At 41.8% G+C, this 23,026-nt stretch overlaps 2 protein-coding genes across 3 annotated transcripts; one reads left to right on the top strand and one right to left on the bottom strand.

Annotated features, from left to right (window-relative positions):
- LOC125225217 (scm-like with four MBT domains protein 2) lies at positions 1 to 22,956 on the bottom strand. 2 transcript variants are annotated; one of them, XM_048128823.1, is made up of 8 exons: positions 21,750 to 22,956; positions 13,753 to 13,885; positions 12,505 to 12,782; positions 12,257 to 12,379; positions 5,724 to 5,852; positions 4,125 to 4,993; positions 1,827 to 2,002; positions 1 to 877 (listed from the first exon to the last, which is right to left on the bottom strand). In XM_048128823.1, exons 1-8 carry the CDS (start codon positions 21,807 to 21,809, stop codon positions 54 to 56), a joined length of 2,592 nt encoding a protein of 863 aa, XP_047984780.1. In that variant the 5' UTR covers positions 21,810 to 22,956; the 3' UTR covers positions 1 to 53. The 2 variants fall into 2 exon arrangements, with proteins under 2 accessions (XP_047984780.1, XP_047984779.1); XM_048128822.1 differs by lacking the exon at positions 21,750 to 22,956 and adding an exon at positions 14,776 to 14,930.
- On the top strand, positions 17,961 to 20,687 carry LOC125225218 (CSC1-like protein 2). The gene has a single exon (XM_048128824.1). It carries the CDS (start codon positions 18,205 to 18,207, stop codon positions 20,440 to 20,442), a length of 2,238 nt encoding a protein of 745 aa, XP_047984781.1. The 5' UTR covers positions 17,961 to 18,204; the 3' UTR covers positions 20,443 to 20,687.
- Positions 22,957 to 23,026: the final 70 nt, after the last annotated feature.

Genomic DNA, 23,026 nt, shown 5'->3' with positions numbered 1-23,026 from the left:
AACAATTAATTACTTTATTGACGACTAGACATTTGTAAATAATGCTAAGCTTATCATGATTCGCTATTATCTTCATAATTGTCTAAATAATACCACTTGATCTTGGTGATGTGCTTGCAGAGAAGTACGGCAAACTCCTTTTTCATATGTAACAGCTCCCTGATGGTAGTCAGGTCGAGCATGACAAAAGCCTCTCCGTCGATTTCTTCCTCTTTCATCTTGTCAGCTAGAACTTTGCAGTCGTCGGTACTGCTGAGGTACGCGTAGACATCGTCGACGCTCCAGTCCAATGGGTTTGGCGACAACTTCAATTTCCCTTTGATCCAAGATGCGGCAGTATTTTTCTCGAACATCTTATTATCGGACGGCAAGGGATCATACGTCGTGAACTTGAGTTTCTTGAGCTCCGGTTCCTCGGAATCGGAGACGTCTGATATGTTCTTGGCATCGCGGGAGTTGGAGCTGGTGTCGTTGCTCTCGTTCTCCGAGTCGCTGTCTTGTTGCTTCTTATTCGCACTGCTGTTGTAGATGGTCTCTACGTCCTTCTTGTTCCAGTGAGATTCCTTCATCTGTTGAGCGAAGTTCGGGAGCTTCGCGCCTCGCGTTTTCATTTCGAGTTTGGGGTAGTTGTTCTTGGGTTCTCGTTTTCTTCTTTGGGCGCGTTTGTAGTCGCTGTCTGGTGAGTTTGGTCTGGTTCCCGACTCGGAAGGAGGGGTGGAGCCCGCACTATGTTCATCTTCGACGGATTCTCCGTCCTTATTGCTCTCGTTTTCTTGAGGTTGTTGCTCCTTCTCCTTCTTTTCCGGGGCGGGCTTTTTCTTCTTCTTTCTTCCGTTGAGGCTGCCCTTCGGCCGGCCTCGGCGCTCGGTAACGTTATCTAAAAAATATTTAAAAAATGCTAAGATAATATACGATTCTTCTACATATCTTATACTTTTAAACGAGCAATTCTTGTATATTTATTTAGTTATATATTTATTTACACTGACGATCTCGGAAACCGCTCTAACGATTTCGCAGAAATTTGTTATATGGGGGTTTTTGGGGGAGAAAAATCGGTCTAACTTATCCTTAGGTCCCGGAAAACGCGAATTTTCGAGTTTTCATGCGTTTTCTTCGCGCGCCATCTCGTGTGCAGTAGTTGTACTGTTAAGACAGGATTCTTTCGGTCGATGTAAGTACTATTTATTGCAAACACTAGATGGCGCCACAGGTCAAGGCTAAAACGAATAGAAAAATACACTATTTGAGTTTTTGTGGCGAAATGCGCGCCATCTCGTGTGGAGTAGTTGTGTTGTTAAGGCTGAGAATTCTTTCGCTCGATGTAGGTACTATTCATTTTTGAACTAGATGGCGACACATGTCAAGGATACGAACAGAACCGAGCGAAGCTCGGTTGCCCAGATATTATTTTGTAATATCGGCTAATTCATCCCAAATATTTGCCATGAAATTACTATTCGGTGCTCTATCGATCGATCCCGCCTCTGCAAGTTTTAAGTAAACGTCATAAAGGCTGTCTAAATCGTTGCCCCCCTATCTTGGATCGACTCCAAAATTCAATAAATCTTTTAACAGTGCAATTCGGTCACTTCGGTGAATACCACACCTCGAATGGCGATCAAATATATGAAAGAAACGTGATCCTACGCACGCAGTCTAAGCTCGTGTAGGCAAACGCGTACCACACTTGTGTGAGTGAGATAAGACAGGTCAACTGGCGTTTCTGACAGGCGGCGATTGTGAGGCGAGCGCGGTCGGCACTTTCAGCGGGAAGTGGGCATACTGTAGGATAGTAGTCTTTATTAGAGTGTGGTAGTACATACGGAAGGTGGACTTGTCGACCTGCTGGCAGTCGGCGGGGCAGCGCTCGGGGTAGTGGTGCGGGCCGAAGAGGCAGGGGCAGGCCTGCATCTTGGCGCACACGGCGCGGCAGAACGCCGCCGTCATAGCCGCCCGAGTCGCGATCGGCACATACGCGTGGTACGTGCTCGACTTTAGTCTGAAAACATTATCGATCTTAACAATTCATTCTAAATTGACTTTCTGTTTTTATAACACATTTAAGCTGTCTATTTTATTACGAACCATTTTAGGGTCTACAGTTCTACACCAAGTCGGTTAACCATTTGAACAGCACGCCCGCACTACTCAGTTTTTGGACTGATGGACTTCAAATGTGTTGCTTAACTTCAAACTTAGGTAAATCCATTCTGCTTTAAGGTTGATTATCTTTCAGATCAATACAATACAATACAAATACTCTTTATTGCACACCTCAATACACGAAACAACATAGCAAGTATAAACAATAGGCTTGTGTCGTTCACGAACTATGAACTGTTAGGAATAAAATCTCATCAATGACCGAAATTAACTGAATCTTTCCGTGCTCTGAAAATCGGTCTTTGCTCATTTAGTTCAGTATAGGATCGGCGAGCGCGAGCGGTTTGGATCGAGAACGAGTGTGTGACTGCGCCGACCGAGAGCGAGAGCTACTTAGCAGAGCAACAAAAAACGTCAAGTTTTCATATTGAACTTCGTTTACTTACAACCTTTCGGCCCGGAATGTTACTATGTGTGGACTATTCGTATCATTTTGACACTATTCGGTCCCATTCGTTCCGATCTTTCCGACCGCAGTGGTCGCTGGTCTGGCTGAACTAAATGAGCAAAAGACCTAAAAGAGCGAACTAGTTCGTGGGAGCGATTGAACGAGATCGGAGCGCTCCGATCAACGAACGAAACGGCACAAGCCTAATAAACAACAACTAATAATATTATTTTTTTCTCAAACATGGTATGAAATATTGATGTTATGTGCCTTATAATTGGCAGCGAAGTATGACGTTGCAGGTGCGGCTAGGACGATTGATAGATAATGGAATTTCATACAAACCTTGCAGGCCAAGGCCGGCAAAGTCTTCTTTTTTAATTTCCAAACACAGATAATTGTGACATAACATCCAGGTATTTAGCCAATTAAAAAAAAACTATAAGGGGCTTTATAGACGTGCCGACTGCAACTGGTACGGGCCCTAGACAATATTTGATTTTGGGTGCGTTTTCATACAAAAAAAATTTTTTTCGTTTTTTTTTAACTTTTTGTTTTTTATAAGCGTATACGGAGTATCAAAGGGGAACGAAAATTCGACCATTTTTGCGCTACGACGCACCGTTTAGGAGATACAGCCATCCAAAGTTACTATTTTCAGTAGACTTTATTTATTTCATACCATGTTTGAGAAAAGCACTATACATACCTCGGCGGGAAATGGGGTTGCCCGCCTCAGACCTATCCGTCTTCGGCCGGCAACCCCCTTTGTCCCGGCCTCTGTAGTAATGTACTATTGAAAAAACCCCTGATATAGTGGACCAATTTTCGTCAAACATGGTTAAAAAAACTCCATACTATTCAGCTTTCAAACAAAAAAACCGGCCAAGAGCGTGTCGGGCCACGCTCAGTGTAGGGTTCCGTAGTTTTCCGTATTTTTCTCAAAAACTACTGAACCTATCAAGTTCAAAACAATTTTCCTAGAAAGTCTTTATAAAGTTCTACTTTTGTGATTTTTTTCATATTTTTTAAACTTATGGTTCAAAAGTTAGAGGGGGGGGGACGCACTTTTTTTTCCTTTAGGAGCGATTATTTCCGAAAATATTCATATTATCAAAAAACGATCTTAGTAAACCTTTATTCATTTTTAAATACCTATCCAACAATATATCACACGTTAGGGTTGGAATGAAAAAAAATATCAGCCCCCACTTTACATGTAGGGGGGGTACCCTAATAAAACATTTTTTTCCATTTTTTATTTTTGCACTTTGTTGGCGTGATTGATATACATATTGGTACCAAATTTCAGCTTTCTAGTGCTAACGGTTACTGAGATTATCCGCGGACGGACGGACGGACGGACGGACGGACGGACGGACGGACGGACGGACAGACAGACATGGCGAAACTATAAGGGTTCCTAGTTGACTACGGAACCCTAAAAAGCGAAATCTAAATCAGTTCATCCGTTTGAAAACTACGATGCCACAAACAGACACACACAGACACGTAAAATTTCGTCGTTTTGGCGTCGGGGATTAAAAATAAAACTAAGTAGTTGACTTACTTGGCTCTCAGCATCTCAAGCCTCATCCCATCTTCCGGCGGACCCTCTGTCTCCCAATCCTTGAGCAGTTTGGCCGGCTTATACGACGCCGATATCATTTTATTCAGCACCTCTTTCAATACTAAAGACAATGGCCCAGGCCCGACATGCTTCGGAAGCTGTGACAGCTTGTTCCTACTTATTGTCGGACCGGCGTAACATTTGTAGTTGAAGAAAATTCTCTCGCACCACTCATCTGTAGACTTCTTGAGATCTTCCTTAGGTTTGACTTCCTCTACTGGTTTAGGAGGCTCTTTGACAGCATTTATATCAGGGATATGTAACTCGTAATTATTACTATCGCACCATCCTACGGGGAATAGTAGATCACTGTTCTGCGCGTACCAGAATTTCTCCTGTATAGGGATCAACTCTACGCACACCATGTGTTCAATAATAGCGTCTATAGTGGCGACGTGGATTTCTTCATGATTCTGCGGATTCACAGCTTCTAATTTCATGTTTAGTTGCATTTCTTTTAGAGGTTGTTTTGTGCCGAAGCAGTATTCAGGGGCGGGGACGGAGGAGGTCATTGAGAGGTATTCGTCCCAGTCGAAGGGTCCTTCTTTCCATACTTTGGGTGGTTTTAAGTTGAAGTTGTTTTTCTTAGCCCAGCCTATAGGGTAGATGTATGGGTGCATGGAGTCGCATAGCCAGGCTGTTTTGGTGTCTTCATAGTCGTCTGCGTTGTCATCAATGACGACAAGGAAGTGGAAATTGTTGAAGACCTTGAGGACGGTGGCTGGTCGAATAGTTTTCATGTCGTGAGGGTCTAATGCTTCGACTTTCATACCGCTTACGAAGTTGTGGGATTCCATGTTTGGATTTGGCTGTGGAAAGTGGTAAATAGTATTATATATGCTAAACCAATTTAAATCTTATCTAGAGGAAATAAAGTTCCAGCAAGTATTAAAGCCAGCATGAATTTGATATTTATCCCACATCAAACATAAGTACGTACCGATTAGTCAACCGATTGGAATCAGTCAGCAGTCGACAATTGGAACCCTAGGCCGCTCTACAACCATGTCAAAATGACAAACAGTAAGAGATTTCTTACAATCTGATTTATAACGTCACTATGACATAGTTCTACAGTGGCCTAGGGTTCCAATTGGTTGACTGTACGGTTTATGTCGACGTCACAACTGCTTCTCTATAAGTACCAAAGCATGGCACTTTCAGTCATTGTATTAACGCCACTACGTTCTACGTACAGTGGTGGTAAAATTTCGGCAAAAATAGGTTAAAAAGACTGGTGTGGGTAACACATTCATATCAAGCCGAAGTTCGTTTGTCTCTTTCTATCACACCAATACGTCGGAAAGGGACAGACGAACTTTATCGGATTGATAACTTTAGTGATCGCTCTTTAGCGATAAGACCGCCTCTTGTTTTACCTCTTAAGTTGTTGTTTATACTTGCTATGTTGTTTCGTGTATTGAGGTGTGCAATAAAGAGTATTTGTATTGTATTGTATTGTGAACGTTTATGAATAAGCGTACGTGTTTGTCATCAGTTTACTGCAATCTAAATAATGAGGGACGTAATCTAACTTACCTGGAACAGGTCAGGTGGCGTCGGTTCCTTGATGGACTCTTCAGCACTCTGCCTCAGCTGGGTGCTCAGCTTGTTCTTACAAGAGAACTTGTTCACCTTGCCGGGGTACTTAAATTGCCATGGCGAACCCTGGAAATGGAAATCTTCAATTGTAATGTAGTTCTTGTCATATTAGGTTAATGGCGTTCTAAGGGGCCTACTGGCGAATTGTAAGGACCTATTCCCTGTAGTCTTACCAGTTGAAGCATTAGGAATTTTCTTCCCAATAGACTTACTGATTGTAAGACTTCGCTTTTTGTACGAAACCAGACGCGACAGCTGTTTACACTGCTTCGGGCATCTATAGGTACTTAACAAACCTAACCTACCTATTGCCTGGCCCTTACTATCAGTAAGTCTATTGGGAAGAAAATTCCCAGTGGTTCAACTGGTAAAACTACGCGGTAAGACTAGAGGGAATAGCCTGTTGAAAGCAATGTGAGCGCGCCAAAATCTATCGAACGAGACGAAAATCCCAATTAAGGGTTGGTTGCACCAAACCGTCCGTTACCAAATTTAGCGCCCGTAAATTTTTTTCCATGGGTATTTCCATAGACTTCTGCTTCGTGACCTTAAAGTGTCTGTTAACTGTGGCTCATGCAATGCAACTGGCCCTAAGTGTGATAGAGCCCTATTTTAACTGGCGGTCAGATCATAAGATAAGATAAGATAAGATACATTTATTGATAAAAATTTACATTTTTTACACGTCAAAATATTTCAATTATTAAATTATAGTTACAGAGCTACTTATCATCTTAATTAACAATTTTATTATAACATTTTAATATTCAAAAATCTTATTAACATTTTATACATTTAGGTATACAATTTAATTTGTTACATAGGTAAGTCTTATTAAAATAAAGAAATTACTTTTTAATTAATTACACATATTAACGATCCCTGAATAGAAATTAATTAACAGTGTAGCAACTTAAGTCAATTAACATTGCTTTCAATTTACGAGCAAATATGCTATCAGTCGCGGAGGCGATTATATGATTCGGTAGCGTATTATAGATCTTAACACCGATGACAGCGAGTGATTTTCGAGCCTTAGCGAGTCTACGGCGCGGGACGAGTAGCAGGTGTGCTCCCCGAGTATTCCTACCATGAGACTGACCGCGCGTCATGTATTTATCCAGGTTCGACCTGATATATTTACAGGCCATCCATATGAAAATACCAGGCAGGGTGAGAATTTTATGCTCCTTAAATAATGTTTGTGCTGGATGATCGTGTGGCTTACCCGATATTATTCTCATGGCCCGTTTCTGAAGTTTAAATGGTCTGTCACTGTCCGCTGATGTACCCCATAGGTCAACACCTTGGATCAGGATTGAGTGAAAATACCCAAAATAGGCAGTCCTGAGATTGTTAGGTGTCAGCGTGGGGGCAAGTCTGGACAAGGCAAAACAGGCAGATGCTAGCTTGTCGCAAAGTGCGTCCACATGAGGGGACCATGTCAAACCTGAATCCATCGTGAAGCCTAGATATTTCACCTGATCAACTTGAGGGAGGTTAATGTCATTTACGTCAATATTAAATGAATGTTCATCACTTTTACGCAGTTGGAAGTGCATAATGTTAGTTTTGTCAATGTTCAATTTCATGCCGTTAGATAAGAACCATTGTGCAATATTATGCATAACAATGTTGGCTTTGATTTTTAAGTTATTAAAATTGTCTGCGTTAACTATTATGCATGTATCGTCAGCAAACATGATATATTCAGGTTCGGAACAAGCAGTTGTTATGTCGTTGACTAACGATAAAAAAAGGCAATTCCCCATTACCGACCCTTGGGGGACTGAGCAGTCTCCAATGGGCTCAAGATTTGATTTTTCACCAAGAACAGTGGTACTCTGTTGTCTATTGCACAAAAAAGAAGCTAGTGCCCTCAAGAAGTTACCTTCGAAGCCGTAGCGATTTAATTTTTTTAGGAGCAGGGCATGATCGATCATTTCGAAAGCGCGCGACAGGTCGCAGAATATCGCTGCCACCTGTCGCCCGCCCTCGAGATGCGTCATCACCCGCGTGAACACATCACTGGCTGCATCCCTCGTCGACCGGCCGGTCTGGTAGGCGTACTGCTGCCTATTCAAAAGGTTGTTAGATGTGAAGTGCTGCATCAGTCTTGCACTTAATAAACGTTCAAAAACTTTAGATACCACAGGAATGAGCGATATTGGTCTGAAGCATTTTGGTAAATGCATTTCTCCTTTCCCCTTGTAAATAGGCTGCACCTTCACCAACTTGAGGATGTCAGGGTACACGCCAGCGCTAATACACTCGTTCAACAAGAAAAGGAGCAATGATATTACTACAGGTGGAAGAAGGTCTAAGATATGCGTTGACATGTCATTTATGTCCTTTGATTGTTTTCGTTTTACCTTTTTACATGCATTGATCATATCGTTTAAGGTAAACGGTTCAAAAACAAATGTAGGTGGTAAACAGGGCAAGTATAGTTCTAAATATGCAAGCGCATCATCAGCGCACGGTTGTGTAGCGATGCTTGAATGTAGTAGTGGTCCAGCTGGTCGGCGGCGGCCGCGGCGCGCGAGCGCTCGCAGTCGCCCGCCGCCCGGCTCACGAGCACGTCGATCGGGCCGCTCCTGCTGTTGCTGCGCTTGCATGTCTCAGAGGATATAATATTCCACATAGTACGACTCACATTGCCATCCTTACAGCACGCTATTTTGCTATTTACATAGTCCTTACGCTCGCTTCGTAGTGTTGCCCAGTATGCTATTTCAAGTCTAGACAAGCTCAAACATAACTCGCTGTCATCCGGTTGTTTTGATAATTTTACTTTAGTTTTACGTATATTATATCGTAATTGACGCACGCGGTCATTGACCCAAGTGCTAACGGTATTTTTTATCAGCTGTTTCTTAACAGGAAAATAAATATAAAAATGTTTGATAACGTTTATTACAGATGTGGTTCTATAGTTAGGACATTGATTTTTTGCAAGTGTATTGTCCCAATCGTACAACTCAAGGCTTAATATAAAATTAGCAATATTATGTTTGGAGAACGTTCTTTTTAATGCATGCATCGTAGTAGGTACACTGTTTTGAATGTTTATGATGACATTAATACTCAAATGATCAGATAGGTTAATATCTTTTGAAAATACTTTCTCAATTTTACTTAGATGTACATTAGTATATATGTGATCTATACATGTTTTTGACGTATGCGTTACCCTTGTAGGTGTAACAACAAGCTGTCTAAAGTTATATCGCTTGATAGTGTTAATAAGGTGCTTACTGTTAGGACATTTAGCCATCAAGTCAATATTAATGTCACCTACAATTACGACATTATAATTTTGAATAGCCTGTAAACTTAGCAGTTCATTTAATTTAGAAAAGTATAGGGGTACATCACCGTTTGGGGGTCGATAAACACACACAATCACGAGGTCTAATCCAATACACTCAATTGCACAAGCTTCAAAGTGGGCCTCTAGTGACATATCTGCGATTTCCTTGCGTTCTATTGTAATTATGTCCGACTTGGCGTATATGCATGCGCCACCTCCTTTTTTTGTTTGTCTTGAGTATTGAGCTCTCAGGTTGTAGTTAAATATGTTGATTAAAGATATTTGATTACACTGCATCCAATGCTCTGTGAGGCAGATTATGTCGACGGGTGTTTGCGTTTGAAGTTCACTTTCGAGTCTAAATGTCTTATTTTCAAGCCTGTTGATGTTTTGGTGTAAAATATGTATCTGATTTATTTTTGTTTCTGTTGTTGTTGCCGTAGGGTTACTTTGTCTGAGCGTTGGTCTGTCCTGATTCCTAGTTTTTGGGAGACTTGGGCTCCCGGGGTCGGAGAAAGGGCCGCCATTCCGATATACAGGTGTTGAGGGGCCACGCCGAAGCGACCTTGAAGTTATCGTAGATGGCAGATGGGATGCCTATTTTAAAAGATGTATAGGTGTCCCTTTTCGATGGTATGAGTTCAGCTGTGTACCTCGAGTCATCACAGACGGTTTTGAGGTGTTTTATAATGCCGTCGGGTGTCGAATCCTTTTTGAAATAACACCCATGGAGGTATTTGATGATTTCCACTCCTCGGATCTCAGTATTTTCAGCGGATCCTTTTATATTTAACGTACTGAGATTGCGGCGACGTTGGTGTCGGCTACGTGGTACCTCCCAGCCCTGGTCGTCCATTTGGCCATCGGAGATCTCCTCGGGGGCTGCGGAATTTGCTGTATCAGTGCTACTACACTTAATAATTTCGTCATTTTTACTCGAAATTAACTCGTCGTTTTGAATTTTTGTGCGAATATTGGCATTCGTTATGATATTTTTATTTGTCGCTTCAGTTTTGTTGGTCAGTTTTTGCGGCGGTAGTTGTCGCGGCGGCTCATTAGCTCGTTTGAATTTGTTCGGTTGCTTTACTTGCGCGGCGAGTCTCTCTTTCGTGCGCAGGGCCGATGCGCGCTGTTCTCGCTGCGCTGGGGCGTGTGTGGGAGCAGGCCGGGTAGACGGTGTGGATGCGCTGCTACCGGGTGTTGACGGTGCGCTGTTATTTGTCGTTATTTTGCTTGAGCTCTCGATTTTCTTTGTTGTTGAAATTGGTTTCAATTCACATATTTCACTGTGTATTTGATCTAATTTTGATGTTAGTTCAATCACTTTTTGTTCTAGAGGTTTAAGGAGTGTACTTATCAGGTTTTTTAAAGCTTCACTGTCACATAAACACATTTTTGCTAGATTTATCACACTTTTTTGTAAGCGAGACCGTCAGTGATCAATGGCCGACCGCGCGCGACTGATAAGTAGGTAAATAAACATAATATCACAAACAAACAATGCGTACGAGTTTTAGCTTTAGCTTCCTGGGAACCATGTTGGTATTAAAACTATGTACTTATTAAAATAGCCTAAGTAGATATGTATGTTTGGTTTTGTGTTTTTATGGTTTCTTATTCAGGAAAATAGGTAAAGTAATTTAGCTGCTGCTCTAAAAATTATATTCTCTTTAGTTAATATACTAGTTACTACATGCTGTCTTAAGTAGTGTAAGTACTTACTATAGTGTGTGAACCACTCGCACACTGATTACTCGCTATTCACCGAGCTACGAAGAAATTCACACCCTCACTGTTGGTGAAGTAACCGAAGGGGCTGTCCCATGGGTTGGAGCAGAATATCCACAGCAGCGGAATTTGTCGTCACCCGCCTAACTCCGTCGTAGCACTCGTAACGTAGAAGCAGTGCCTACGTTCCACAACACCTACGTAGCACTTAAGCAAGTTGTACATCTACCTACATGTATTCATAGACAACACACCTTTCTTGGTAACGTAACCGAAGGGGCTGAGCCGTGGGTTGCAGCAGAAAATCCACAGCGGCGCGAGATCGTCATCCGCACCATATAAGCGGACTAGTAGTAGTCCGCCTACGTTCTACTTCTTCGTAGCACTCGTAGCGCATAAGCAGTCGCCTACGTTTCTCTACATCATCGTAGCACGTAAGCAAGTTCTACTCTACACCTATAGTCATACGACACACCTTGTTAGTAACGTAGCCGAAGGGGCTGAGGCTGAGCCGCGGGTTGGAGCAGAAAATCCACAGCGGCGCGAGATCGTCATCCGCACCATATAAGCGGACTAGTAGTAGCCCGCCTACGTTCTACTTCTTCGTAGCACATAAGCAGTCGCCTACGTTCCTCTACATCATCGTAGCACATAGGCAAGTACACCTATAGTCATACAACACACCTTGTTAGTAACGTAGCCGAAGGGGCAAGCGCGGATCCAGCTTCGTGCCCAGGGGGGGGTCACGTGGTAAAGGCCCCGGCTCCAGGGGGGGGGGGGGGGGGGGGGGTCACGTGGTCTATTTGTATGGCCAACCTAGGCTCCAGGGGGGTCATGACCCCCATGACCCCCCTGGATCCGCGCATGCGAAGGGGCTGAGCCGCGGGTTGGAGCAGAAAATCCATAGCGGCGCGAGGTCGTCATCCGCACCATCGTAGCGGACCTAGTAGTAGCCCGCCTACGTTCTACTTCTTCGTAGCACTCGTAGCACATAAGCAGTCGCCTACGTTCCTCTACATCATCGTAGCACATAAGCAAGCTCTACACCTATAGTCATACAACACACCTTGTTAGTAACAGCCGAAGGGGCAAGCGCGGATCCAGCTTCGTGCCCAGGGGGGGGGTCACGTGGTAAAGGCCTCGGCTCCAGGGGGGGGTCACGTGGTCTATTTGTATGGCCAACCTAGGCTCCAGGGGGGTCATGACCCCCATGACCCCCCTGGATCCGCGCATGCGAAGGGGCTGAGCCGCGGGTTGGAGCAGAAAATCCATAGCGGCGCGAGGTCGTCATCCGCACCATCGTAGCGGACTAGTAGTAGCCCGCCTACGTTCTACTTCTTCGTAGCACTCGTAGCACATAAGCAGTCGCCTACGTTCCTCTACATCATCGTAGCACATAGGCAAGTACACCTACAGTCATACAACACACCTTGTTAGTAACGTAGCCGAAGGGGCTGAGCCGCGGGTTGGAGCAGAAAATCCATAGCGGCGCGAGGTCGTCATCCGCACCATCGTAGCGGACTAATAGTCGCCCGCCTACGTTCTCACTCACCTATAAACATATGGACAACTTTTAAGATGAAAATCAATAAAATGTGGAATGATAGCTAATGAAGAACTGATTAACATATCAATAAGTAATTCCTTAATAACTTTGTTACAACTATGAGAACTTACCGTACCACTCCAGTATCTATACGGATCAATAATATTCTGGACCTCCACCTTCATCCCAGTTTTAATCCTATCAATAGGCGACAGTCCCTTATTATTCAAAGCCTCTATGCACACCGACTGTCCATCTAGAAGCGCGTTTTTCATGATATCAATGATTGTGTCTCCGTATTTTTCGTTGATTTCGTCCGGAGGCTCGATGAGCTCGTCATACTTTCCGCACCAGCCTAGAGGATGGACTTTGGTCTTGGATATGTCGCACCAGAAGTCTGTGTCAGCACCTGTAAATACAAAGAAAGTACTGGAAGCGATCCCATCGAGAAATTTGTGACTTAAGTAATTTTTTTTTTTTAATCTTTATTAGAAAAAAAAGTGGTTTCGACACACAGTGACGATGTCACCCATGTATTAAAAATATTTATTACCGAACTCCTAACTCTACTACATACTTAAGTTTTTCATTAAAGCCTAGGTACATATTCTAAAGGTTTCGGGTCCCACGTATTGTGGCGGCAGCAGAACGTGACCGTAAGCATACCACACCGTGCCGTTTCAATAGAGTCAAGCTCACGTCCGCAAGCCGTGTTACCCCACGCGCACAGTACCCGCAGTACAAGGTCGCGAGTCTGAGAGTTTTGATCTTGCTCAAGCGCGGCGCAGGCGGCTGGCGACAAAATCCCACAGGACATTAAACAGCGGCCACAGCATGACTCAGCAATCGTTACTGCTGTCGGACCGCTTTGATCGCGCCACACGAGATTTACAGTCACGCGACATTGGCGCAAGTGTGCACTAACACTCTCTCTATCCCTATTAGTCACCCTAGCGCCTTCCGAGTATCAGCGTAGAGTTCACACTATACGCAACTTGGGGGCGACTAGAAGCGACAGCTTTTTTCACAATGCTGACTATTCTATTATGTTCATGACTTAAAGATACTTACCCCCTTATCATAAATGTTCACTAAAGTTATCAAGCGGATAGTTTGTTTGTCCCTTTCTACCACACCAATATCTCGGAAAGGGACAAACAAACTTTATCAGCTTGATAACTTTAGTGTATGTTTATGCATGTTTATGCACTGAAGCTGTAGTAGTTTCATGTGTTCTGCCTACCCCTTTATGGGATACAGGCGTGATTGTATGTATGTATTATGCATAAGCGGATTAGTATACTCATCTCTAAAAAGAATACTTTAGTATTTCTTCTTTCAATTTCAAACAAGACAAAAAACTAATATTTTTTTCTTACCTATAAACTTGATTCTTAAAAGGTGTCCACACACCATAGTGATTTCGGCTATCCAGTAGATATCTGGGTTGTTCTTGTGGCACACCTCAAGAAGCATGCCCTGCTTGATTCCATTGTACAGACTTGATTCAACCTGAAGATATAAATTTATTATTTTTAAAGATATAAATTAAATGCCCTTACCATGATTTCAACCCAGGGCTACGGCTTAACAGGTAGGGCCACTATGCGCTGTGGTTTTTTAATAATCCAAGTTTTATAAAATATATACAGCCAAATTCTTGATTTGTTTTTTTTTACTCTACAGTGAACAGCAGTTTTTAAGTAAGAGAGGTGTTCAAAATGAACTTTTAATGTGCAACATTTATTATAAAATTGTATGGACCTCTTTTCAGCACCATAGTCAGTAAATATGAAACATATTTTAACATATTCACTGCCAGGTACACCTTGTGTTCACCTTCCTACAAAATTATAATAAAATAAATCATCCTGCTGGCAGTTGAAGGTGCTAATAGCTGACAAGTAGGTATTTTCTTTTCTAGACTTGTTGAATATGTATCGAGACCCAAATTTCTTTTTAAAATAATACAAATTATATGATTATTCATTCATATGTCAGGATAATAAAATTATCTGTCCCAATTGCATTTAATTATATAAATACAATTACTTTTTCTTTAATAAAACATCAAGGCCTAAAAAATTGTGTCATATTACATTAGCATGCTTAGTATACGTTCACAAATTACTAAGAAAGTTTAACCTTGCCATCAATGTGTAAATATAGAAACCACGAAGTATACCTAGTTACTTACGCCTTCTTGCCCTTACAAATAGTATTTATTAAGTTGTCTTATTCTTGATAATAACTGCATTAATATTGTAATAATACTAACTATAAGTTCATAGTTAAGTTACAAATACAATTTACGATATACTCAACGTAAAATTGAGTAACAAATGAGGAAACAAGATAAAATTAAAAATCGAATTAAACAGTAATATCGCAACTTTACTTACATGAGAAAATAATTCTTCTGGCACTGCAATACTTTTATTAGCTTCTAAATAATTACTCCAATCAAACTCCTCCATAATTAAGTATATTCAAACATAAATTAGGTCAATGAATAATATTAATTACACAAAATATAAAAAGTACTGGAACGGCCGAAGTTGTATGAAATTCACACATTTCATATCCAGTATAGCTGTCTCATTATACACCAAGGTTTTGTATAGTTGTATCTCTTTCACACCATTTTTTTTAAAGCTTGTAATGGGCAGAAGAAATGGAGTAAACAGCCAATTGCAACAAAACATTTTAAAATAATTTCATATATTTTTTGTAAAGTCCTTGTTCGAATTAGTATGTAAATTTTATTGACTACACTTTTATTATAATAGAATATTGCTATTTTTATCATTACAATCAATTAATAGTTTTCATTACATGAATAAAGAACGAAACGTAATTTCATTCTATGGACATGAACGCATAGATTTAGAATTATTAAACTAGATTGTTTAGTAAGGTCAAAAAGTGTGTCCACATGAGAGGTAATTGTTTGGGTTGTCTATTGTTTGCCCGACAGTCATTTAACATAATATTCATATGCCCGAATTTAACTTGCCTGAATTTCATTTGCCCGAATGATTTGTTTACCATAAAAATTGTATGACATACTGGTTGTTTATCCGAACATTACCTTCCATAATCATACAATGCCATACTATTTGTTAGCCATATTATTAAGTGCAATAATATGGTTTAATATAATATTCAAACGCCATAAGCAATTATTGCCATATTAATTATTGCCCATATTATTACCTAACCTACTTTCTGATAGCAGTTTCATTTTCCAGGGGGTCACAGTTCTAACCTAACCTAACCTACTTTTCAAGCAGTTTCATTTTCCAGGCGGCCACAGTTCTAACCTAACCTAACCTACTTTCTGATAGCATTTTCATTTTCCAGGGGGTTACAGTTATAACATAACCTAACCTAACCTACTTTTCAAGCAGTTTAATTTTCCAGGGGTCACAGTTCTAACTTAACCTAACCTAACCTACTTTCTGATAGCAGTTTCATTTTCCAGGGGGTCACAGTTCTAACCTAACCTAACCTACTTTCTGATAGCAGTTTTATTTTTCAGGGGGTCACAGTTTTAACCTAACCTAACCTACTCTCTGATAGCAGATTCATTCTTATCCCATTCTTTTTAGTACTTCTAGTAGTGTCGTCTCTGTGATAATTACGCATTTCGATGATTCTGCTAAATCACATTATGGAAATTGACTTTTCGGGTCGCTAATTTGGATGACAAATGATGGTATGGAATGTGGTAATTACTGATTTCGATGATTCTGACAAATGACATTATGGAAACTGACTTCATGGGAAACAAAGTTTCTGGCACTTGATTAATATAGTAAACAATGATTATGGCATAAGATGTTATGAGAAACAATATTATGATTGTTGAATAGGGTGGCAAATAAAATTATGGCAAATGAAATTCTGGCAAATGGGGGTATCCCAATTGTTTGGGCTGGTGTCCCTCTCGCACTTACTGACAATATCAACATTATTCAGTGACGTCATCACTGTCATAAATTGGGGATACCAGTCAATTTTCAAAGTTACTACTAAATCTACTAACACCCAATTAAAATAAATAAAAAAATAAAATAAAATAAAATTCATTTATTTCAAGCTTCTTGGCTCATAATATTGACACATGCAAACTCAATACAAATAATATATACAATAAAAATCACAATATTTACATTAAATCAACATTACATAATTAAATTACATTAAATTAAATTACATTATATATTAAATTAAAAGAACACTAACCTATTCCCTTCTTAATTACATGCCTGTCGCAGCAGTGCATGATGTAAGGACAGTCCAGTCTATCCGCAATCATCGCTAGGACAGTGTTGTGGCTGGCCCGCACCCGCTGCACCAAGGACGCGGCGCGCAATCGCATGGTAGTATTAAAACACGCCGTGTGCGCCGCCGCGAACATGCCCGAGGCGCTGCAGTAGCGAGGCAGCCCCATCACTGCCCGGAACGCGTTATTGTATTGGACGCGAAGTGCATTGTATGTTTTCTGAGTGTAGCTAGCCCACAGGCTGCACGTGTACAGCGACGTGCAGTACGCTTTAAATAGCGTCAATCTCACGCCGCTAGAACAGCGAGCAAACCTGCGGGCCAACATGTTTGCCCTTACACACAATGCCCTTCGCTCCCGCTCCATATCAACGTTGTCTTTTAGGTCGGCAGTAACGACGTGCCCTAGGTATTTAAAGGTATTAACCCTTTCAAGCGGTGTTCCATACAAAGCTATCTCAGGAACATTCATAGGTCTATTACTGCCGGCCTCAAAGACCATACATTGGCTCTTAGTCACATTATATTTCAAACCGTGACTCGTAGCGTACTCCTCACACACCCGTAACAATCTTCTGAGACCACACACCGACGCGCTCAGCAGCACCATGTCGTCTGCGTAGCTAAGGTTATTAACGCACACTCCATCTACATGGCAACCGACATGCTGACTGCTGAGCTCGACGATTAGCGCATTCATATATAGATTGAACAGTGTGGGAGAGGTCAACCCCCCCTGCCTCACCCCACACTCCAACCCATACTCCTCAGACATTGTTCCTGCCCACCTGACCCTGTTGACCTGGTGTCCATACCAATACTTGAAAATATTAATTAAATCCCTGGGCATGTTCTCCATCTTTTTCCACAGCACTTGGTAGGACACCAGGTCAAAGGCCTTGGAGAGGTCCAGGAAGCAAGCGTAAACCGGCGTCTCACGATCAGTGTAATATCTAATTGATTGATAATAAAAATAATCACATTATAATTATTTTTAAATTTTTTGAAATATATCGAAACCCTAGTTTGAATATAACATTAAAATAAAATAAGAAGTTATAAAGTCAGGTAATATACAGATAAAAATACTACTAATATGGGAACCTCATTACCACTGGCAACACGTGCGAGAGGGACACCAGCCCAAACAATGCCCTCTCATGTGGACCGTTTTCGCTAGTCTGATACGATCGACTTTCTGTTTCCGTAATAAGGTTTAATTTCGTATGGCAAAAAATGTGATTGAGCTGTCCCCTGTAAAGATCTTTGCATGAACGTCACTTTGCTCACGCTCATTGGTCAGTCGCTATCTGTCTTTGTATTGTGCTCGACCCGTGCTCACAGCTACGCGACATAAACGTCATACGCTTTGTAATCTCATAACAATAAAACTGTAGTCGCAGATGGTACTGCAGGCAATATTGTGAACTCGGAAGTGACTTCTTAGTGCAGTGATCGTAAAATTATAGTGCAAAACAGCTGGACGCTCATTATGTGAATACTTTCTCTTCTCGTTCTTGACCGACTGCGTTGCGAAATCTAAAATGAATTTCATAGGCATAGGCCCGAACAGGTACACTCTAGCAGTGAACGAAAATGGCACAGAAGACAACTGTATGCTAGTGAACCAGACGCACAATCCGTTCATAACGAACGCGTACAACGGTATACCACAGACTTTGATATTGAACTTGATAGCATGGACTCTGTTAATAATGTTGTTCTCCGTCTTGCGGCGGACGGCGTGGAACTACGGGCGGATGGCGCTCGTACAGCGCTCGAAGAGTCGATGGACGAACCTGTTCTACCGCGGCGGCGACGGCGACGCGCTTGTTGAGAGGCGGCAGAGCGCCGATGAATCGCTGAGCATCGACCAAGGCTTCTTCACATGGCTGCCGGCCGTGTTCCGCGTCACGCGCGAGCAGGTCCTTGCCAAGTGCGGCCCCGACGCCGTGCACTACCTCTCCTTCCAGCGCCACGCCATAACGCTCATGTTCATCGTCACCCTCATCTCCGTCGGCATCATCCTGCCCATCAACTTCCAGGGCACCAACCTTAATGTCGACGTTAGTACCTTCAGTCGAACCACACTATCCAATCTGAATGGTAAGTCGGCCTGGCTATGGATGCACACACTTATATCCATCCTATTTCTGCCCTTATCCATACTTATTATGAGGAGGTGTACCGGTCGCAAGCCTGCCCCTCCTAACATGACAGGAACCATAATGATCTCAAATATATCCAGGAGTGACAGAAATGAGTCAACCATCCGAACTTACTTTGCTCACAACTTCCCACACATTCAGATTGTTGACTTACGATTGGCTTACAATGTTAACCAGCTAAATGATGTACAAGAAAGAAGAGAAATGGTTACTGAGGCACTCATCTACACGGACACCTATTTCAAAAAGACTGGTAAACGAATTACCGTGAAGCCTCAGTGGTGTGGGCCAGAGCTGGATGCCTTAGAGTATTATACCAATGAAGAAAAGAGACTGAAAGATGAAGCAAAGAGATGCCGAGCTATAGTGCTGAATGATCCACTAGGAATCGCTTTTTTAACCTTGCCTTCATACCAGTTAGCGGAACATGTTATCAATCATTTTAGCCTTCACCGAGGCTGGGTATTGACTCACGCTACCAATCCTACTGACATCATATGGGAAAATTTGAGTGTTCAACCTAGTATCTGGTATGTCAAAGCTTTTGTAGTCAATTTCTTCCTGTTCATTGTCCTATTCTTCTTAACCACACCAGCCATTATTGTGAATCTTTTCAACAATTTTAAGATTGAGTCTACAAGTAAAATTGGAGGTGTTATTTTTGAATTCCTGCCTACACTCTTGCTCTGGACAATGGCGGCGGTCATGCCCGCTATAGTGTCGTTCTCTGATAGATTCTTGTCTCACTGGACAAAGTCCCAGCAGAACTATTCCATTATGACCAAGACAGTTACATTCCTGCTTCTGATGACTCTAATTCTACCGTCGCTGGGATTCGCTAGTGCAGAAGCGCTAATGATGTGGACATTGGTTTACCACAAGAACGACACCATGCGCTGGGACTGCGTGTTCCTTCCCGACAAGGGCGCGTTTTTCGTCAATTACGTCATCACTTCGGGATTTATCGGTACCGCGCTTGAACTGATCCGATTCCCTGAACTTTTCCTATATGTCTGGTATCTGATGCAATCGAAATCGAAAGCTGAAAAGAGCTACGTTAAGAAAGCTATTCTGTACGAGTTCCCATTCGGCGTGCACTATGCTTGGAGTCTCGCGATCTTCTCTATTACGATGGTCTACAGTTTGGCGTGTCCTCTGATCGCTCCTTTCGGGCTGGTGTACTTCATGTTCAAGCATATCGGGGACAAGCATAACCTGTACTTCGCGTACGGGCCGAGCGACATGAGCGGGGTCGGCGGCGGGAGGATCCACTCGACGGCGGTGCGGCTGGTGCGGGTGTCGGTGGTTCTGTTGCTGGTGAATATGGCGGCGTGGGCGGCGCTGCGAACGGGGCTAACGGACGCGCGCACTATTATTCTAATTATGGCGGCTATAGTAGCATTCGGGACGTTCTTACTGCTGAGTCCGTTCCCGAGCTGCACGCCGCCCGCGCCGCTGCAGGAGGAGTCCAGCGTGCGCTTCCAGGAGTACGTGGCGCCCGTGCTCGCCAAGCCCGTGGACAACACGCCCGTCTCCACGCCCACCACGCCCGACTACGGCGCCTCCTCGCCCTCTACACATTCCACCTACAGTCCAGGACCTATCAACATCTAAATATACTTGCGAATTTCTCATTTTGTTGGCTTTACCAATAATTATTTCGTGATACAGCGTATCTGTCGATAAACCCAAAAATGATTGATAACACTCCGATATCATTAATGGACGTGAATGTTTTAGTACCTTTTTGTAAATATTGCAAATATTTTTATATGTAACTAGTACTAATATAGCTTAGGATTTGCGGGTGATTCATTAGTACATTTGGCTATGTTTAGTGACTATAAACGTTAAGTGATACGTGGGCGTTTTCCAAATTAAATCCCGAAAATCGAATTTCACCTGATCTGGACGTGTTTGGGCTCATTCTACTCAGAATCACGAGCTGATTCGATCCCGACGATAAAAAAATGTGTCCCAAATTTTCCATACAAAATTCGAGTTTCCAATACGTCACGCTCGTAGTAAGTTCATACTAAAATCGTGACGTAAAAGGAAAAAAATATTAGGACACTTTTTTTTATCGTCGGGATCGAATCAGCTCGTGATTCTGAGTAGAATGAGCCCAGACACGTCCAGATCTGGTGAAATTCGATTTTCGGGATTTAATTTGGAAAACGCCCACGTACGTTTCGTATTGCTGGATGCCGATGGACAGCTCAAGCAAGCCTGTCTACTTTGTAAGCTTTATTTTCTTTGTGATCGCGATACTGATCTTAAATACGAAGCGTATTAATAGAGATTAACTATATTTTGCTTTTGTAAATAATAATAGATGTTTTTCTTATACATACTTATATTTATTGTATTTTTAATTAATTTTTAAAACATTTCTATCTGCCTATTTATGTTGTTTCCATGAATGAAATGCAGTAAAATACTTCTTAAGAAAGACTGACTTTTCTGATTCTTCTCTTAAATCTCTTCCAAATTAGTTGACCCGCGGCATTAAATATAGTCTTGCAGCGAGTAAGGCATAATGCATGTTAATTAGTGGTCAAGTGGCACCGACGTATGTACACGCAGTACACGACGTAGAATAATGTTCGCATACAATTGCATCAACAATGAAAACCGCCCGCATCCGTATCGTCTCATCTGTTCGGCTATTCATCAGTTACCATTAATAGACGCACTAATAATAAGGCTAATAAACATATATTCGTAAAAACTATTCACCGTTAGAAGTCTAGTAGCTGAGTAGGTTCTGAACCGACCTACATTATTGAATTATCATTTCAAATTCTTTGTCTCTCGACTCCAAACGGATTAGCGGAACCACCCTCTATAGATATTTAGATTTTCTTGGTTCTTTAACTATCGAGATTGTATTAATACTTTTGCAATAAGTATGTACTTACTAGTAAATGGCAGGTACCGTTTATTGAGATACCTTTATTGTGAATAAAATCCACTTCCATCACCGCCTACAATTCGATTCTTTTCGTTGACTATTCGAAGTATTCGAGCGATTCAACAATTAAGTTCGTCGTGGTCTAACATAAAGCAAACATTACGTACGTACGTACGCCATAATATTAACATATGTAAATTTATTATTTATCGTGGTGCTGATAAAATTTGCAAGTTGTCATAATCCCTAGTTGATAGTATATCAATTGTATACATGAAAATATTTATTGAATCCTTTTATCAAATACGTGTATTTTCCACCGACCACCAAAATGTATAGCCTACGCGATAGCTCGGTCATTACTATCGATTTACGAAGTTAAAATTGGGCTGTACCTACTGTTAGCAATAACATTGTCTTTATTGAAGAAAAACATAACAGTTGCCGTTTTTAATATTTGTAGTACTTTTATGTTTTGCTAATTGCTGCGTTCTTGCCATATTTGTAATCTGATCGCTTTGTGTTGTGTGTCATTCTCATTATTCATTACATTAAGCTTATTATCCGCTCATGATGACACACTGTAATTACGCTAAATGAATAATAATAATTATTTAGGGCCTCTATAGTTCCTTAAAGTTAATTAAGTCTCAATTAATTCAACACTTAATATACAGAATCGTTGAATTTGTTGATGATAAACGTCACACACATTTGTGACGTTATCTGGGTAAAGGGACCTTATTGTCGATGGCGCTTACGTTCCGCGGTGTCGTATTTGTACACGAACATCTATCATAACGCCGTAAGCGCCATTGACAAACACATTACTAACAAACCAGCTTCTCCCGAAGGGCTTACCTCAGAACTCAGATGCAATACGCAACGCGCACGTCTCGTCTGTCTCGCACTTTGCATACAGTAATTTATTGATTCGTGCTCCAAACGATCATAGATAAGTGTATGACTCACTGAAACTGGACCTCCGTTCACATAAAGTTGTTAAGGTTCTCGAGGCCAGGCTACACTGGTTCAAGTTAGTTGCGATTGGAATACTGGGTCCGGTTCCATAGCGGAAACGGCTTGATGATGTCAACCGAAAATAATGTGAGAAACCTTAGAAGTACGGAGCTGACACGTGATTCTCTAAGCTACTTGGTAGTTGTGGTGAGGAATTCACCAGACCAAAGAAATGTGGTCATATGGTCCGTGAGCGTCAGGACCCCTGGACCACTACAGATATTTGATGTTTAGTATATACTAAAATTTAGTACCTATTTGATA

The sequence above is a fragment of the Leguminivora glycinivorella genome, chromosome 4 (assembly GCF_023078275.1).
Source record: "Leguminivora glycinivorella isolate SPB_JAAS2020 chromosome 4, LegGlyc_1.1, whole genome shotgun sequence".
Taxonomy (NCBI): Eukaryota; Metazoa; Arthropoda; class Insecta; order Lepidoptera; family Tortricidae; genus Leguminivora; species Leguminivora glycinivorella.
This window is presented reverse-complemented; position numbering and strand designations above follow the sequence as displayed.

What these genes read in the sequence shown, in the direction of transcription:
- LOC125225217 (XM_048128822.1), bottom strand. Translation starts at nt 14,850, where the DNA reads ATGGAGGAGTTTGATTGGAGTAATTATTTAGAAGCTAATAAAAGTATT. An exon ending in CAGAAGAATTATTTTCTCAT is followed by an intron (nt 13,886 to 14,775) that starts GTAAGTAAAGTT and finishes TTATATCTTCAG; the next exon opens with GTTGAATCAAGTCTGTACAA. An exon ending in CTTGAGATGCTGAGAGCCAA is followed by an intron (nt 2,003 to 4,124) that starts GTAAGTCAACTA and finishes TAATGTTTTCAG; the next exon opens with ACTAAAGTCGAGCACGTACC.
- LOC125225218 (XM_048128824.1), top strand. Translation starts at nt 18,205, where the DNA reads ATGAATTTCATAGGCATAGGCCCGAACAGGTACACTCTAGCAGTGAAC.